This window comes from Aspergillus ibericus, assembly GCF_003184845.1.
Source record: "Aspergillus ibericus CBS 121593 unplaced genomic scaffold BO80scaffold_15, whole genome shotgun sequence".
NCBI lineage: Eukaryota > Fungi > Ascomycota > Eurotiomycetes > Eurotiales > Aspergillaceae > Aspergillus > Aspergillus ibericus.
The window spans coordinates 307,042-325,418 of NW_020292113.1; the positions used below are offsets into that span (position 1 = coordinate 307,042).

Below are 18,377 nucleotides of genomic sequence, written 5' to 3' on the forward strand. Positions count from 1 at the left end.
TGGCACGAGCGTAGTGGTGGCATGTAGACTGCAACCTTGAACAAGAAGCAACAAGTCCACTACCTAGCTATCTACTCCAGCCTTGACGGTAACCAGAACGGGCTAGTCGGCCCACGTACCAATCGAGTGCGGATCGAGTTAGTCCGACTCCGGATCACGTGCGGTCGGGCGGCTTCCCCCCGTTGCTTCAAGCTTACGGCCACCCTTGACCTGTCACCAAATCAACAAGAGCCCATGTGCCCACAAGCCCCTGTCCGCAGGTATATCTTTGCCGATAGGCTCCGTATGGGAGCCTCTGAAGCATCTAAGATGAGTTTGGAGTCACTCTGCGTGCCACCAGGCCTGCTGGGGTTAGTCCTGGCCACGTACTTCCACCATGCGTTACGCTGAGCTGGATCGGAAGTTCCTCACTAAGCCCGCATCCCCACCGCCTACATACACGTCATGAACGGCCACATCTCGACCCCCTACGGCCTCATGAATAAACTCGGCCCTCTCAAGTGGTATTTGAGGACGGTTATACCCCAGCACGGATTGGCGATAGTTCTTCTTGGTACTGACCAACAGTATGGTTGTAAGGCCATGTTGTTCGTCGGGAGGGTGAAGTGCCGGACATCATCGGAATCTCTTGTGGCTCAATGATTTCACCTCAAATACTCTCAGCAGGTACGTACATGACAAAGTCTAACTTGGGCTCTCCAGCAGTGGGTGAGCATGAATGCGACTGCCCAAGTCAATGGTGCGGCTTGTGCTATAGGTAGAGCCTACATTTGATTCTTGCCCAGGACACATGGTTTAAATCACCGTGGTGTACCAAGTTCTGGACGCCGCATTTCCCAGCAGTGTGGACAGTTATGAGTAATAAAGAGGACGGCATCGTCCTCTATTATACCCGATTTCTCCTCTCCCTTCACAAGGCTCAGATACTTTGTGTCTTCGGTTACTCCAAGGCGTTGCGACTTTCTACCAACCTTGACCCGTCATGCGTCTTGTTCCTCGATCGATAACAGGATGTATCCCGGCTTCGATACTCTTGACCAAAATTACGCTCTGGATGATTTGGGCACCCACGATAGCTCGATTTATTACACCACACCGGCTGTTGGCGGGGTACTAATCTGGTCAATCAGCTACTGGAAGAGTGGAATCTGTTTCCGCACCAGTGCTGCGACAGCTCAACTGGGCAGGGTGTGTGTGCGCTCTGTTCGTTTTCAAGGTTGTCAATTCGGTTTAATTGTCCCCCGTAGATAGGTCTTCTGTGTTTGTGGTGAAAGGATATACTTCCTCTGCCAGCGAGCGACCACAGGTGATATACCCAGGCAATGAGCCTGGAAAAGGCGGGGGAAGAGGGGAAGACATGAGCGTTCACGCAGAACAAAAGGGGGAAAACATGAAACCCGACCATGATGAACCAAGTCATACCACCGACACATTCAGCGGTGCAGAAAGGGAAAGAATTAGGGAATGGTGCAGCTGGACCATCGTGATGATGATGAAAGAAGAATAAGGCCTCCCGTGCTCCAGACGCGGAGACAATGGCCCTCAAGGCTGAGGCAGTGAATGCTGGGTGGAGGGCGTGTTATTCAGCGACGCTCATGCTCGGGGAAATTCGACCTTTGAAGGTTCCCCGTACCCCAGGCCAAAGCGTTCAAGGGGGGTCGGTCATCTACTGACAGCATCACTGGTCGTCACCTGGCTGCCGTCCTTGCACCGAGGCCTCGCGCCAGAATCGTAGTAAGAGCCACACCACTGGCGAAAGCATCCGGCAGAGAAGAGCAAGAGACCGATTCGGACAAGGAAACTCTGGATCAGCGGCACATTGGTGTTGGGCCGCCCCGAGTCACCCGCTTGACGCTCTCTTCACTAAAAGGTCCCGCCATCAAGTAGACTCTCGTTCCATCACCACAATTCTTCGTATTGTTAGTGCTTCCCAGGCCAACAAAAGCGGCCCCCAGGAAGCAAATAACACCCGGGACCAAACTGCGAGGTGCGTCTGCCCCCCCCTTTAGAAACCCCCTCTTCTCCCCTTCACATTCTGCAACCCCCGGTCGAGGTCTCCCGATCATTGACGATCTGCTTCTGCCCAGATTCCGGCCTTGCAACTCGCGCGAATCGTGATCCCTCTCAGACCCCCCGGAAAAACCAGTCTTCCGCACCACCCAATCCCCCGACAGAAAGGCTTGTGTGAACGCGGTCGACACACGCCCGCCAGCCTAGACGACAGGACAGGCTCCACCGGATAATTCCACGCTGACATCTACATGCGAACCTCCTTCTCCTCCAGTGGGCCGGTCATCTTGATTCCTGCTGCTTTTCCCTCCCTTTCTGTTGGAACCCGATGCAGCTGAAGGAGAATACATGGCTGGGTCCCGCAGGAGTCCGGTGTTGAGAGACCAGTGGAGAGCCGCCAGCGACACTAGAGACCCAAGAGACCGGGAAAGGCACCGGCCTCGAGGCTCGTACCGCGATAGGGGAAGGGACAAATTTCGCGACCGCGACCGTCGCCGCCGACCCAAGGAGGACAGACTTGACGACGACCTTCCTCCACGGTCGCCGCCACCGCGTCCTTTTCCACCACACGACCACGACCCTCGCCAACACCGCGATTTTTCCCCTAGCACCGTCTCCGCTCGTGGCTCCCCTGGTCATCCACAGTCGGAACCCTACCCTGGTCGGAAGCTCGACCGTCATCGCTCACCCTTACCCGCTGATTATCCTGGCCCGGAGTCGCGCCGCTCTCTCGACCCTGACAGATCGATTGACAGAGACCCCCGCCGAGACCACTCGCCATCCGCACCCCCTCCCTCCAAGCGTAAAAGGACACGCAGTCCTTCTCCTGGAGCCTTTGACCAGCATCATCCCAACCGACCAGGCCACCGCTACCCACCCTCCAACCCTTCCGACGACCTGGATCGGGGCCTGCCATCCAACAGGCGAGGCCGATTTGCAACCCGGGGTAGGCCTGGTCGAAGACCATCTCCCCGACGAGGGAGAGAGAGGCGTAAACCCGTGGGTAGACGTCCAATATCACCACGAACAAGGCGCTCTCGGTCTCCCGTCCGTGGCGGAAAATCTTACGCGTATCCTCGACGACGCTTTCATAGCCCTCTTCCCGAAGACGAGCCTGAAGACGGACCCCGCTATCGATCATTATCGCGTCACTCTGCACAGTCAGGTGATTCAAGAGTGTCTGCAGATTCTCGCCGCAATTCCTTGGACGATCCAACGATGAATTTGACGAGGCCCGCCCGGTCCGCAGCGGGTGACTCGTTCCGGTCCCCATCTCCGTCTCGGGAAGCTCCAGGACGAGATGCAGACACTGCCAGTGTTTCGGCCAACGGAGAGACAACGCGCGATGTATTCCAACGCCCACGAGTCTCTCGACCGTATGCCGATGCTTCTCAATACCCGGGAAATGTGCAAAATGCAACTCCAACTAGCTCCTACCGTGGATCTCCGCAACCTGGTTCGCCGTACTCGGGCGGACGCGGCGGACGGGGTCAGCATGGGTGAGTTGGCCATCTGGAAGATATCTTTCAACCTCAAGCTAATGCCACGAATTGTCTAGCCCCTCTTCTCCATATCGGCAAAATCACTACACCACAGGTGGCTCCCAGGGTCATGGCCCGTCGTCTTATTCAGGTCCCTCCTACCGTGGTGGACATTTAGGGTACCGTGGCAATTATCAAGGCAACAGCGGCGAGCGTCGCTATCCGAATCCTGGGCCTCAAAGTCACAGTAATGGGCCCCCACATCATCGAAGCAATTTTAACAAAGAACATTGGAGGGGTCCGGACCCTCGAGGTCGAGGAGGCCCTTCGAGCCCTCACGAACCCTATGGGTTGTCATCAGCAAGCCCCCCGCCGCCCCCGGTAAATGCAGAAATACGCTCGCATGCAGACGAAAATGACGACCGATTTGGACCGCATAGCAACAAAGAATCCCGTGTCGAAGAGGAGGGGTCCAAGGCTGCTTCGGAGGGTGATACGCAGAGCAACCAACCTACTACTAGCGGTACACAACAAGCCAGCACATCTGCTACTCCCAGCAAAGGAGGCAAAATTAGCTTCGCTTTCAAGGCAAAGGCTGCTCCAGCTCCAGCTACTAAGCCAGTTCCAGATTTGGCCCAAAGAATGCTGGCAAGAGAGCCGCCGCCGCGCGCCGCCGAACCACCCCCTCGCAATAGACTATCCACTGGTCCGCCGCCACCGAAATTCAAGCCTGACCCACGCTTCGACCGCCGTGACCGTGACCGGGACCGGGATCGGGACCGTGATAGACAACGTGACAGGGATCGAGATCGAGGGAGAATCGACCGCAGAGATTTCCGGGACCCACGTGCGTTTCGTGATCCTCGTGACCCTCGTGATCCTCGCGATATTAGAAGGGATGATCATCGATTCGAGCATCGCAATGAGAGGAGGAGGGGTGACCGAAGATTCGACTTCCGCCCCGAGCGCCGTCGCGAGCGTTCCCCCGAGCCAAAGAAGCAGCCTAAAATCCTCACTCGACCAAAGCCCCGTCCCACCCTCTCTGAAGAGTTTGCAAAGTCGGACTCGGTTTACTATCGAAAGCCTGGCAATGAATCCGTCATTGGTGCAGGTACCTATGGAAAGGTCTTCAAGGCAATTCACGTCTACACCCAACGAAAAGTGGCGTTGAAGAAAATAAGGATGGAGGGTGAGAAGGATGGGTTTCCGGTCACAGCCGTGCGGGAGATCAAATTACTCCAACACCTTCGCAACAATAACGTTGTCAGCTTGTTGGAAGTCATGGTTGAGAAAAACGAGTGCTTCATGGTTTTTGAGTATCTCTCTCACGATCTGACTGGCCTGATTAATCACCCAACCTTTACGCTGACGGCAGCTCACAAGAAAGACCTAGCTAAACAGATGTTTGAGGGCTTGAACTACTTGCACCACCGGGGCGTCATGCATCGTGACATTAAGGCCGCTAATATCCTCATCAGCAACCGAGGGCAACTGAAGTTTGCTGACTTTGGGTTGGCTCGATTCTTCTCCAAGAGCCGCCAGCTGGATTACACAAACCGTGTCATCACCATCTGGTATCGACCACCAGAACTACTTTTGGGTGAAACGAGGTACGGCCCGGCGGTCGATGTTTGGAGTGCGGCTTGTGTGTATGTTGAAATGTTTACGAAGAAGGCTGTCTTCCCTGGCGAGGGCGGGGAGATCAGTCAACTGGAAAAGCTTTACAATTCTCTCGGTACGCCGACCCGGCAAGAATGGCCAGATATTGTCGAGATGCCCTGGTTCGAGCTGATGCGGCCAACCGAGCGACGGAAGAGAATATTCGAAGATGTCTACCGTGACATACTATCACCAGCCGCATTGGACTTGGTGTCGCAGATATTCCGCTACGATCCTGCCAAGCGGCCAACCACTGAGGAGATCCTGGCGCACCCATACTTTGCTTCGGAGGAGCCAAGTGCTCAGCAAGCTGTGGAGTAAGTATCAGCGCATTATCCCCGTGTGGCTGTAGCTAATGCATCTTAGATTGGAGAATATCGAAGGCGACTGGCATGAATTTGAGTCCAAGGCCCTCCGTCGAGAGAAGGACAAAGAGCGCCGTGCAGAGTATCAGAGGGATAAAGAGAAGCGCAAGGGAGCCCCTTCGGCACCCCCTAGTGAAAGGGATCCCAAGCGTGTCAAGCAGGACGGGTCCGAAAGTGTACCGACGTCTGCGCAACATCAGGAACAGTAAAGCTTGGCTGCGCCCTCGCGCAGCCCTATTCAGCACTGGTTCTATTCGCAAGCTCTAGCCTTCTTGGGGCAGTGAATTAGGGGCAGCATGGGACGCATGCACTATCCCAAGCGCCTTGGAAGCGATTATGCTTGCAATGCAAATCTTGCAAACACCAACATCACCCACTGTCTTGCGCTTTTTCTTATGTCTCTACCTCCCGGCCCTCTACATTCCCCGCATTAATTTACCCTACCAACATCCTTTGCGCACGACTGGAACGGACGATATGCATTTAACTCCCATCTTTGGGGATTTCCGGATCGTTTATCATTATGGTTCAGCATTCTTCACAGCCGGTATCTTTCCCTTCTGGGCACAATTTATCCGTGTGTATAGATTCTCATTGAGACGACAATACAATTTCCATCAAAGTATATTATCTCTTCTATCAAGAACCGGGAGGAGCTAGTGCGGGGATTGTTGGGGGGTGTTGATCCAAGGCAGACGTGACAGGGCCGCGTTGAGCAGGACGTAACAGAAGTAACCCACCTCATAACCGTAGACATGTAGGGTCCCCAATGAAACAATTTACCTACTACAGCCAGCCACGTCAGCAACTGATGAAGCGGTAAAGAGTACGCGAATGCGGAGACTGGAGAATGGCAATCAGACTTTGCCTGTGAACCTCACACTCAACCAGCGTATGACCACACGGCAGTGTAGCAGCGGTTGAGCATCTCGGATTACCAGAAAATGTAATTGAAAGCTTCATCATGCAGCGAAGGGGTGTGGTCTGCGAGGTCGACCGTGTAACGGACTGCCAGGCAGCAGGGAGAAGAGGCACGCACCGACAGACTCGAACTACGACACGGCCTTCACTGTGGCTCTCTCTCTACAGTAATACATTGACATGAATGGCAAAGGCATGTCCCGTCATACAGGTCATCACCGCATCATGGAGCCGGAAAGCCCTCGTGATGATGGTTTTAGAAGCGGGCTTCAAGGATATTCTCGACACACTCATCGGAGTCGCCAGTGCAGTGAGAATTCGACAGAATCAAACGTGTGCAGCCAGCGATGATTTGAGTTGGTGGTCTTGGGTTTGTTGAGAAGAAAAGAAAAGAAGAATCGGCCGAGGCGAAAAATCGGCGTATAAAAAGGGCGCCGGAAGGAAAAACGACGGAGCGGGCGGGCAGGGCGGGCCGGGCGCTGATTGGCGGGCGGCAGCTGGCAGTGCTCGTCTTCCCAAGCGTCCAGTTCTTCACTTCCAGGACCCAATTCCGCATTTCTTCCCTTCCCTTCCTCTTCCCCTCCGCCTCTAAGTCCTTATCATTCACCTCTGCTCCTCGTCACGTTCACGATCACGATCACGATTCCTCCTGTCTATCGTCTCCTCCTCCTCCTCCTCCACCTCGCCTCGTATCCGATCCCCCACTGCTAACTGTCCCCGCTCGCCGCGTCCCTTGTACTCTCGATTAATCTATCTAATTTTCAGGCTCGGGCCTTGTTCACTCAACTTTCCTCCATTGCTCGGTACCTTTGCCCGCGAACCTCGACTCTCTTCCGCTCTCGCACGACCATCGACCGCCGGATCCTGTGTTCCCCCGCTGATGATCGCTCGCTTTCTGGGCTGTCTCAGTAGCTATCTCCATGGATAACGCAAACCTCTGGACTCGCCGATCCAAGTATGTCCCAATCCCGCACTGTTGATTTGTCCGCGTGCCTGCGTGGCCCATGCGACTCAGCTAACCCTCCCCCTTTCTTGCCCCGTCTCTAGTACCTCCAAGTTGTCTCTGTCTATGACAGGGACGGACGGCGCTCGAGTTGAACTTCCCCGCGCCTCCAAGCGTTTCGGCCCAGATAGCTCCCACGGCGGTCGATCCAACCCTTTCAACGCCCTTTCCCCTCTCTCCGGTGGCGTGTCCTCCCCATCCACAAACGCTTCCTCCGCATTTGGCTTGGGCTCCGGTGCCTTCGCGTCGTTTGGAACTCCGAAAACCCCCGGTGCACCCTCCGACGTCAAGACTCCCGGCGAGAAGCGCGACAACCCGGTCGACCAGGCTTCTGCCGCGGAGGGCGGCAAAGCCAGGGGCGCTGCCTTGTCCCTCAGGGAGCACCCGCTCAAGTCCACCTGGATTATCTGGTACCGACCCCCTACACCTAAATACTCCGATTACGAAAAGTCCACCGCCCCGCTTGCATCCATATCATCAGTAGAGAGTTTCTGGTCGATCTACTCGCACCTGAAGAGACCCTCTCTTCTTCCCACCGTCTCCGATTACCACATCTTCAAGAAGGGCATCCGTCCCGTATGGGAAGACGATGCCAATAAGAAGGGCGGAAAATGGGTGGTAAGGCTGAAGAAGGGGGTGGCGGACCGGTATTGGGAGGATCTTCTTCTGGCTATGATCGGTGATCAGTTTGCGGAGGCTAGCGATGAGGTCTGCGGTGCAGTTCTCAGTGTGCGGAGCGGGGAGGATGTTCTGAATGTGTGGACCCGCATCGATGGCGGGCGGAACATCAAGATTCGGTATGTTCTATCCAACTCCGCGCGTCGGAGCGAGCCCAGTATGCTAATGCGCTTGGCAGGGAGACGATCAAACGTTTGCTGAATTTCCCGGCCGACACCAACATCGTCTGGAAGAGTCACGATGACAGCATTGCCCAACGCTCGGCCATCGACCAGGCGCGCCAGGAGAAGGCCTCCGGTAACACCGGTCACCATCACCACCATCATCACCATCACCACCACAACCATACCCAACAACACCAGCTTGGCGGAGATCGCCGAAGAGCTACGGCAAATGATGAATCTACGGGGGACAAAGGAAAAGGCACGACGTCTTGACATGCTTTACGTGGGTTATGATCCTGTATAGTAAAGACCACAAAATTCTCATTGGGACAATTTGGGCTCGGGGCATCTGGGGCGAATACTGAGTGATCTCGATTTGGGTTTTTATGTCCATTTCTTTTCTTTCCAATTCATGCGCGCTGCTCCGCACATGGAATGCAAATCAAGGGTGCTCGGATGGGATGAAGCGTAACTACTACTATTACTGCTACTTAGTACTGGACTTCCTTTGACTTTCATCTATTCTCCAATATCGGAAAATATTGTTGATCTGCTGCTAGTGTCCTGTTGCGTCCAGACTAGTAGATCCTGCATCTAATTTTATTCTCCGCCTGCTGCTTAATCCGAACTAATCCAGCTCGGGTCTTTTAGACACCCACCCTTGGATTCGCATTATTTAGGCTATCTTAATTGACAGCTTGTCGCACTACCTTCCCAACTCGTCCTAAGAGTAGTAACCTTATCCCTTGGCAGTATTTCTCCGACCCAATACCTATTCATTCGATCCCCGCATCAATCAAATCTCCTTCCCCCTGAAACCGGATCAATAACATCAATCGTGTTCTCAATCTATTCCTGATCTCTATATGAGAGACGACATGAATGCTGCCATTCCGAGTAGGTAGATAGACATACGATCCTTGTCTCGGGATCCCATAGTCCATACATAAAAATTCCCTGCTGTGGAGATATATGTATCTAGGCCAGACCAGGCCAGGCCTTTTTCTATTCGATCCGTCTTAGCCCAACATGACAGGTCAACTTCTCGGGCGTTAGCTTCTTTTCTTGCATTGGGGTAAAGGGGTATAATTCTCAAGTGGGATCCGGGGTTGGGGTCACGGCGAAGAGGAGTGAGAGGTTTATTTGGGGAGGAGCGGGGAATTGTAGGGGTATGCTTGGCTTGGGTTTATAGTTGAATGTGTTACTATATTTACTAGTAGTATATTGGGGGCAATGAGTGGACTTGATTTGGGGTTTAAAGGACTGGTTGACTTGGATGGAGCAGTCCTTACATCATGATGGTCCGTTCGGGAGAATATACATATATCCATTCTCACTAGGAGCGGATAGGACTACAGATAATGTGAAGGTGGCTACTTCATGCTATGCACAATCCCTCTCTATCTCTTCCACACACTACACATCAGTACATGCATTGTCCGACATGGAATCTACAACCTTTTGCCTGTACCCAAAGATCTTTGCAGTTTGCGACCATCCGGGAACAAATAGGCCGGAACCACGATTCGAACGCGGGACCAATTTCCGAACACAGGGATTATGTATGGATATCAAAACTAACTAACTGTTACCGTGCATGATTGAATTGGTCTGAAGTCCAGTGGTTCATAATCGAGCACTGCTAAAGGTTGTGGTGGCTTGTATCCATGGTTCATTATACTCTGTCTGGTATCGGTGGCGCTATTTCATTGTTTCTTTCTGAGGAGAGATGTGTCCTCAGGTGCTGGATGGAGAAGGGATGGAAGTAGACAGATGCTCTTGTAGGTTTGTTCGAGCAAAATGCACAATACGGAGTACTACTGGCCAGCTCGTGGATAAAGCGAGGGAAATACTTAAAGCGACGGAACTAACAGACGGCGAGCTGCACGAGAGCGCTAGTGCCCGCACTAGGCCGGGCTAGTCGCCCACTAGGGCTCCGCCGGTCGGTGGGCAGAAACCATCCACCGCCTTTCTGGCCATAATGATGCATTTCTCTCATCGCCATGCCCACTTCGACTCAACATTTGCCGATATGAGAACCCCCGGGACCCGTTCGGTCATGCAATGACCCTCCCAGCGAATACATGTCCTTCTTTGACAGACTGTCAGACATTCTTACCCGCCGGTCCCCCCGTCGACCCGCCCTCTCCCCGCAGAACAGCCCCCATTCTGTTCCACCATCAGATGCGACCTCCGATCACTTACAGCGGACTGAGACGTCCGGCGCATGGAATGCTGGTTCGCCTGTAGACTCTGGTTCCCTTCACACGTCTTTTGAAAATACTTTCCCCTCGACTGTAAGGACTTCATGCTTACCTCACCTTTCGGAATCTCGAGCGTTCATTATTTCTTGAGGGCGCCTCGGCATTTGTTCTTTTCCGCCGTGCTAACGTCGACTGTGATAGTCTGTTTCTAGCAATGCCGAAGGACTTCGACATCATTGCGAACTGCGACCTGTACGTCCACAATACCGTCAGACCGTTCCTCGACTAGAATCTGGGATGCGTCGTCTGTAAATATGGCCTCGCAATGCGGAAGTACGACGACCAACACTGATTCAATTAATATTAGGTTTGGCGAGACCACACATGCCAAGCTGCGCCAGCCTTCCGAGGAAAGGCTACTCCCTAGCAGACGGTGCGTTCAGCTATATTTGGTGGTCATGGGAGACATGCTGATAAGGGTGTGCTGCTATCAGGAAAGATCCCGCTGGAGTTCCAGTAGTGCCAGGACAAGCGCGAAGCAATAAACCAAAGGTATGATAGGACAGAAATCGAGTACACCATCGTCCCGTGTTGACATGTGGATAAGTCACCTTACGCACCCGTGGATACGATTTCGAAAGGTCGAGACAGTGGCCCAGTCCGTGCCCAGGGGAAACGTCGTGCCCGTGATGACCAGGCAGGAGATGTCGCAGGATACCCGAGGTCCGAAAGGCCCATCAAACGACTCCGTCAGAGGTTCCTAGAAGAGTCACTTCATGAAAAACCCAGGAACTCCGCCGACAACGATGTTGCGGAGCACCCCGCACAGGAGGCGCACCGCATCGCCGATCACCCGTCACGTATGTCTCCCACTTTGAGCCATAAACCCGGGAGGACAAAGAACCAGCGGAATAACAGACGTGGAGAAGTAAAAGAATACCGGAACGTCGAGAGATTCATCAAACTGCCCCGAGTACAGCCAAGCCCAAAGCGGGCCCCCAAATCCTATCCGGGCGCATCATCAGATGATGATCGCGATGAACGCTTTACGGAGAATGCGGCCAAAGAAAGACGGAGACATAGTTCTCTTATATCGGAGATGGACTCCAGCTATAAACCGGATCGACCCCTCAAACCCGAAATTCTTGAGAGTGTCGAAATCAGGAACATGAAGTTGCCAGTTCTTGCAACGGAAGAGGATTCAAGCCCAACCCTTCAGCACAAACCTAATCGGTCGAGGGTAGTAAGAGTTATCACCGAATCGACGGAAAGCCCCGATGAGCTTCAAGGGGCAGTAACGGTGCGGCCGCCGGTTTTAAGTGGAAGCACCAGGAGAGCTGAGCTTGGAGGACATACAGCCACGACAGGCCTTCCGCCCTCATCGCGCGATATTCAACCGACCGTCTTCGAGTCCTTTCGGAGCAGTAAGAAGGGGAAGCGGAAAAACAAAAAAGCGCAAAATTCGGAGACTGTATCAACTCAACAATCTTTCGGGGCAGCCTTCGTTCGGGTTGGTTCATCTGAGCACCATGCACCATCACCCCACCAGCCTCTGGAGGTTGATGTCGATAACGTGAAACATACTATCGTGCTGGCTCGCGCAGCGAATCTGACGACCGCTTTCGAAGTACCTCTTTCCAAGGTAATAGGGATCATCAAGGGAGACTCGTCCAGTCATAAGGTCAGACTCAGATTGAATATGCCCGGAGTCGATCGGTGTATCGACATAGATTTCGTGTCAATGCCGGTAAAAGAAGGGTTTTGTTCTCTTTTCGGCAGCGAAATCACCATACAGGAAAAGTCTCGGTATGTGTGCTGGTCTTCTTTGTTATAATGTCTTTGCTCTGTCTTCTGTGACTTGTTTCTCCTTCCCTCGTTTTCTTTTCCTTCCTTTTTTCTATTTTACTCTATTCTACTGGATATGACCTAGCCAAGCTAACATGAGAGTAGTGATTGGATGAACAAAGCATTCAACAACGCACAAAGGGAAAACAAGCAATCTCCAAATGGCACCAAGCGTTCTTCTGAAAACGTCACCGAACAAGTCCCTGACAAGCAAGCCGCTTCCATTAAAAGGGTGAAGCTCACGGACGCCCTGCGAGATGAACATGGAGTTGCTGTTGGGAGGCAGCCGTCGCCCCCGGAAGGGGCGAACCCCTCCATTTCTGCCGCCAAGCCCGAGACGTCCGAACCTGAAAGGAGCCCAGGTCGCGTGTCGAAGCGCGCCGCTGAACCCAGCGTGGAAATTCCAGTGAAGAAGTTCGCGCCCAGCATGTCGACAAGAGCAATGTCTCGCCGCCCGACTTCCACCACCACTACCGTAGTATGGTATGTACTGCCAACCTTGTATAGGGGATCTCGACTGACGAACCATGGCAGCGACGACAGCGACGACGAACTTGCAGAGCAACCATTACCCGAGGCGCATGCCAATAAATGGGATAAGTAGGCAACCCTCCGTCAGAATCCGCAAACTTTCATACTCATGATCTACTAGGCCGCTTGTGTATCCACTCGTTGGAAAGAAGAAGGCCGAAGTGGATGTGTACGATCTGGAACGTCTCCGGGAGAATGAGTTCTTGAACGACAACCTCATCGGGTTCTACATCCGATTTCTCGAGGAGCACCTGGATCGGACCAATAAGGAGATGGCGAAGAAAGTCTATTTCTTCAATACGTTCTTCCATGATACCTTGATGAAAGTCCCCAGAGGCAAGCGGGGCATCAATTACGAAGGGGTGCAAAAGTGGACGAGGACCGTTGACATATTCAGCCACGATTATGTTGTGGTGCCTATTAATGAGAGTGCGCACTGGTATGTTGCCATCATATGCAACTTACCGAGCCTGCCGGGCATCGCCGAGGAAAACCCGGCTCCCGGAGAACCGGCTGAAGGCAAGAAGGAGCCCTCGACTCCGCCAGAGAGTCAGGTTCAGGAGGTACCTGAAACGCCCGAGCCTGAGATAATACCACAGAAGGATAATAGGGACGAAAAGCCCACCGAATCAGAGCCCGCAAGAGAAGAACTGGCTAGGCAGTCGCTTGCTTCGATGAGCTTGGTTGATGAGTCCGTGAAAGACAGGTCTAACGAGAATTCCGGTGTGGACGAAGAGTGGCCTGAGCTCGAAGAGAGCTCAGTCAGTTCGCCCAGAGGGCTACCTATCCGTGAGACCCCTGTGAGACCTGATGCCAAGGACGCCCGTCAATTGCTTGAGCCATCTGCAAAGCCTCGCAAGCAAAAGGCCAAGCGGGGGCCCAGGTACGAGGCCTGTCAGCCAATCATCATTACATTTGACTCGTTGAATGTGTCTCGCTCTCCAACAATATCCTCTCTGCGTGAATACCTCTGTAGGGAAGCGAAATCAAAGAAGGGGATCGAAATTAACAAAAACTCAATCAAGGGAATGAGAGCTCAGGATATTCCATTACAGCCCAATTATTCCGACTGTGGGCTGTATCTTCTGGCGTATCTGGAAAAGTTTGTTCAAGACCCGGAGGTCTTCGTCAGGAAGATTCTTCAAAAGCAAATGGACCAAGTGGATGACTGGCCTCCGCTGAGGTCGGGCCTACTCCGATACCGGCTCCGCAAGTTCCTGGATGCACTTTATGACGAGCAGGAACAGCTTAAAAGCCAGAAAATAAGCGACCACGACACCATGGCGGATAAGAAGCCAATATGCTACCTACTCGGAGGCCCTGTGTCGGCAAATGAGAAGCGTGGGAAGGCGTCACCCGGGGCGGTGACGTCTCCGGAAAACCGTGTTCTAGATACTAACCCTGAGAGGTACGCGGAAACCGATGTGGAAGCCCCGAGCCAGGAAAATCACAAAGAGACCAAGGTGCCATCGCCAATAGTGGACGTTAAAGGGCCACGGCCTCGTGGTGCCGATACCTCGAAGCAGTCGGCTGAAGGGGACGTTGTCCTGGTTGCAGATAGTCAACCGGACATCACTTTGTCTGCCAATCATCCCCCATCAAAGTCACCCCACCGGTCTCCGGAGTTAGGGGTACAACCCCGGGTCGTCATTGATATAAAAGATGCCGCGGAGGGCCAGGGTCCTGAGGACACCGTGACTGTTGTGCCAGTCCAGACACAGGTCAGAGGGACACCGCCAACGTCGTCCGCCCCTGTGCGCCGCAGTGTTGAAAAGAGCCCTGCCTGAGAGTGTGAATTGCAGCATCATTCGACTTTCATTCTTATGTTCCTATGTATCATTCCTTTGTTTTCCAGTCCGTGCAATTTGCACGTCGGCGTTCGGACACCGTGGGGTGGTTGACAGTGTTACCGGTTGCATTAGATACCAAGCATTGCATGCGATATGATTCAGCGAGGATTCGGACGTGCGGGGTGATTTGACTCTTGTGAATGTATATATTGATATCATAGAATTCAGAATCAAGACGATCTAGGCTATCTACCCCCATCCCACGCTATGCATACTCCTCGTCCGCCCCCACCCACCACGCCAACTTATCCCTCTTGAACGCCTCAAAATCCCACTCTGCAGCCTCCAACCGCTCCTCCCCAGCTGTCCACACATACGTAACCGCCTCCACCTCCTTTCCCTCCGTAGCCCCCTCCGCCGCATCCAACAACAACCCCCGTACCCTCTCCTCCTCTCCCTCCCCCCCTCCCTTCCCCTTCCCCTCATCCCCATCCCCATCCAAAACCCTCACCCTCACAACCCTCTTCTCATACTCACTCCCCTCAAACCGATCCAACCGAAATACATCCCCATCCGTCAACCCCCACACCACCGTCCCCAGCACCGAAGGCCTTGATTCCGCCCCCGTATCGTCGCCCTCCGACACCGGCACGATCCCCGGATAATCTGCCCCTTGCACACGATGTCGTCGGTAGTTGTGCAGTATCGCGGGCTTGATGGTTAATAGTGCCTTTTGCCAGGGTTCGGGGTCGGCTTGGCCGTGGATTACGCGGTGGAGGATTTGGGGGGTCATTAGGGTGCCTGTTTGGTTAGGAAGGGAGATTTAGGGGGGCTGAGGGGAGGGGGAGGGGGAGGGGGAGGGGGGTACCGTAGAAGAAGAGGATGGGGTCGCCCATTTTGTGTGGATTTTGGGCTTTGAGGTTTGGGTTGAGGGTTGGATGGGAGTTGAAGTTGGAGATATGCGGGGTTTGGTGGGAGGTTTATATTGTGGTGTACTGTAGTCGGAGTTATCGCGGGAGAAAGTAAACCGGGTATGAAGAATCCAAGAGACAGACTATACAATTGGTAATCCTAGCGCTGTATAGAACCACATAGAATCAACCGCGAAAGCAAAGGAAACACGCGAGAGGAGAAGATCGATCGATCGATAACTGGGGATGTATATCGCGTGCTTATCGATAAGCCGTAGGGTCCGGTCCTCCGCCACAGCCAATCCCGAAAAGGCCCATGTGGCTTCAAGCTCCATCCCATCCATCATCCCAGCCGGTTGTTTTGTCTATCAGCCCAGGGTCCGCACACTACACGTCTGGGAGATTCGGTCTCCGTTTCTTTCCCTCTTTATTCCTATCCTAGCATTCTCCGTCACCATCACCCATTGAAAAGTCAAAGGGGGACAGGAAAAAGAGGAAAGATGCACTCAGCTCTCAATCGCGCGCAAGCCGTGTTCGGCTTCTTCACGACCGTCGCGCTCTTCGTCGCCGGTCTGGCGGCCCTCTCGGTGCTGCTTTATCCGACGGATGGGATTACGTCGAGTGTGAAATTGCGCGATGTGAAGGTGTATGTATATTCCTATCCCATCACCGATCTTCCATTCTAGGCTTTCCGTTCCTCTCCGCACAGTAACACCAGCAAGCAATCAATCACTAACATCGATATATGCACACAGCACAAAAGGCCGTCCGCACTACTACAGCACCAAGAAAGAAGAATACGCGACGATGCGCTTCGATTTGGACGCTGGTATGCATTCCTTCCCCTTCCTTCCCCAACATCAACACCTATCCCCGATCCACTAACTAACACCATGGTATAGACCTCTCCCCCCTCTTCACCTGGAACACCAAACAACTCTTCGTCTACATCTACGCCACCTACCCCACGGATCCCACCACCAACAGCACCAGCACCTCCAACTCCGTAATCTGGGACACGATCATCCCGGCCCCCGAATCGCCTTACTCGTTTGATGCCCTCCGGGAACGGTTCTTCCCCGCTAAGTCCACCACCAGTAATAAGAATAAGCGGACGGCGAAGAAGTCCAGTAGTAAAGGGAAGGCGGGTAATGGCAAGAAGGGTGCGGCGGCGGCGCCAGGGGTCCTTAAGTTGCGGGATCAGAAGGCAAAGTACTCGATCGGGGATGTGTCGGGGAAGATGGCGGAGCGGGAGAATGTCACTCTGTCCGTGGGGTGGAATGTGCAGCCTTGGGTGGGTGCGTTGTGGTGGAGTCCGGGGTCGGGTAGTGTGCCTAGGACGGAGGGGGGTGTTGGGACGAGTAAGGCGTTTGGGTTGCCTGCGTTGAAGAGTCGGGCAGCTGCTGCTTCGGGTTCTGGTTCGACTGGGGCTGGAGCTGGGGCCAAGGCGTGAGATGTGGTGTTGTGTTTAGTGGGAATTGATTGATTGCATTGGATTTGGGTGTTGCGATGGATTGTAGGTTTGTCTTTTTTTCATTTCCTTTTACTTTTGGGCTGGGTCATAAGAGGTAAACATAAACATAAACACAACAAGTGAGCCTCAACTCCATTCTCGGTATCCATACTAGTCGCTCAGAAAACTCGAGTCATAACAATGCAAAGCCCGAAAGAACCCAACCCAGCCCAGCCCAGCCAGCCTGTTCATACTTATACAGCACCCCATCCGGCCCGACACTCAAGGAGTAGTGCCATACGTCTGATGATGATGGCCTCCACGCTGAATCCGCTCGGAATAGACGCCCGGAGCACGTCGCGGAGCCGTTGCTTCCGCTGCGTTGCGATTACCGTAGTAAACGTATTCGAGATAGAAGGCGTGGATGTGGCCGGGCAGGTATCTAAACAGTTAGCTTCGAATATCTCTCGCAATTATGATTCACATCTCGCAATGGAAATGAAGGTAAGACGAACCCGAGAATCGTCAACAGAATATTGATAAGCAGATCCACACTGCAGCCCGAAATCAAGAACACACCGAGAGGAGGGACTATATTCACAGAGACAATCAGATTAGCCTAGTCCATTTCACATTCACCAGCTTTATACGGAGTACTCCGTAGTGACCTCTCCAGAAAATAGAATTCTGGTCGGAGTGGATCCCAGCCTTTCCGCCAGGAACCCAACCCAGCCCACCCAAGTAAAGCAACTTACCGAACAAAGTGATCAGAATCAAACAGAGCATGGAACAAGTCCCTGCCATCTTGAATGACAATTTAATTATTCGTTATTGTGATCGTTATTGGTAACGTGATTGATAGTTGGCGAGTTAAGTCCGTGCTTGTGCCCGAGTTGATTTCACGCGCTTGCTATCATCAAAGTATGTGCCGAGGAAGCTCAACCCCAGAATCACAATCAGCAGGAGGAAGATATAGATGGGGACGTTGTCATCTTTAGCGGAATTGAGACGCTTCATGTTGGTTGGGGTCGTTGTACAAGGTTTTAGATCGACGTCACGTCACCGGGGCGGGCGGGAAGTGTGGTAGGAGCAATCAGCCTTAAGAGCCGCCGGCGCCACGGAGAGGTTTGGAGTGCGAGGGAGCGAACGGGCGGTGTTTGGGATGGCTGGATTCTGGGTGACGTCATCCCGCATGCTGCGGCCGTGGGCGGCGCTTGCCTGTTTGAGGCTACGGCGGAGCCAAGGGAAACCTGGGGTAAGTGGGGATGGAGCGATAGTTATTTAATAGTACTATGTGGTGGTGATGGTAAATGTCATTGTCAGCAAGCAGGTATCTTTTCTAATCTTTCTTCATTATGTACG

The 18,377-nt window shown here is 53.3% G+C and overlaps 6 protein-coding genes across 6 annotated transcripts; 4 read left to right on the plus strand and 2 right to left on the minus strand.

Moving 5' to 3' along the window:
• Window positions 1-2,212: 2,212 nt before the first annotated feature.
• Window positions 2,213-5,905, plus strand: BO80DRAFT_46746 (putative protein kinase). Its single transcript, XM_025722858.1, has 3 exons — window positions 2,213-3,509; window positions 3,569-5,467; window positions 5,517-5,905. Exons 1-3 carry the CDS (start codon window positions 2,359-2,361, stop codon window positions 5,722-5,724), a joined length of 3,258 nt encoding a protein of 1,085 aa, XP_025576237.1. The 5' UTR covers window positions 2,213-2,358; the 3' UTR covers window positions 5,725-5,905.
• A 1,074-nt stretch (window positions 5,906-6,979) lies between these two features.
• BO80DRAFT_424288 (eukaryotic translation initiation factor 4E) lies at window positions 6,980-8,890 on the plus strand. The gene is made up of 3 exons (XM_025719248.1): window positions 6,980-7,391; window positions 7,484-8,236; window positions 8,296-8,890. Exons 1-3 carry the CDS (start codon window positions 7,357-7,359, stop codon window positions 8,552-8,554), a joined length of 1,047 nt encoding a protein of 348 aa, XP_025576238.1. The 5' UTR covers window positions 6,980-7,356; the 3' UTR covers window positions 8,555-8,890.
• A 1,419-nt stretch (window positions 8,891-10,309) lies between these two features.
• On the plus strand, window positions 10,310-14,597 carry BO80DRAFT_379910 (cysteine proteinase; the record flags this gene model as incomplete). The annotated part of the gene is made up of 9 exons (XM_025716788.1): window positions 10,310-10,578; window positions 10,687-10,793; window positions 10,853-10,918; window positions 10,980-11,037; window positions 11,093-12,291; window positions 12,436-12,813; window positions 12,865-12,930; window positions 12,983-13,300; window positions 13,331-14,597. Coding segments are annotated over exons 1-9 (3,672 nt in total), but the record flags the coding sequence as incomplete, so codon positions are not given.
• Window positions 14,598-14,916: 319 nt separating this feature from the next.
• Window positions 14,917-15,754, minus strand: BO80DRAFT_404929 (gamma-glutamylcyclotransferase family protein; the record flags this gene model as incomplete). The annotated part of the gene is made up of 2 exons (XM_025717697.1): window positions 15,520-15,754; window positions 14,917-15,452 (listed from the first exon to the last, which is right to left on the minus strand). The coding sequence occupies exons 1-2, from the start codon at window positions 15,545-15,547 to the stop codon at window positions 14,917-14,919; spliced, it is 564 nt and encodes a 187-aa protein (XP_025576240.1). The 5' UTR covers window positions 15,548-15,754.
• A 146-nt stretch (window positions 15,755-15,900) lies between these two features.
• Window positions 15,901-17,192, plus strand: BO80DRAFT_424291 (signal peptidase complex subunit SPC3). Its single transcript, XM_025719249.1, has 3 exons — window positions 15,901-16,208; window positions 16,318-16,391; window positions 16,465-17,192. Exons 1-3 carry the CDS (start codon window positions 16,063-16,065, stop codon window positions 17,013-17,015), a joined length of 771 nt encoding a protein of 256 aa, XP_025576241.1. The 5' UTR covers window positions 15,901-16,062; the 3' UTR covers window positions 17,016-17,192.
• A 105-nt stretch (window positions 17,193-17,297) lies between these two features.
• On the minus strand, window positions 17,298-17,819 carry BO80DRAFT_444170 (YqaE/Pmp3 family membrane protein; the record flags this gene model as incomplete). Its single annotated transcript, XM_025721414.1, has 3 exons — window positions 17,298-17,457; window positions 17,531-17,606; window positions 17,771-17,819. The coding sequence occupies 3 exons, from the start codon at window positions 17,817-17,819 to the stop codon at window positions 17,298-17,300; spliced, it is 285 nt and encodes a 94-aa protein (XP_025576242.1).
• Between the last annotated feature and the right edge of the window lie 558 nt (window positions 17,820-18,377).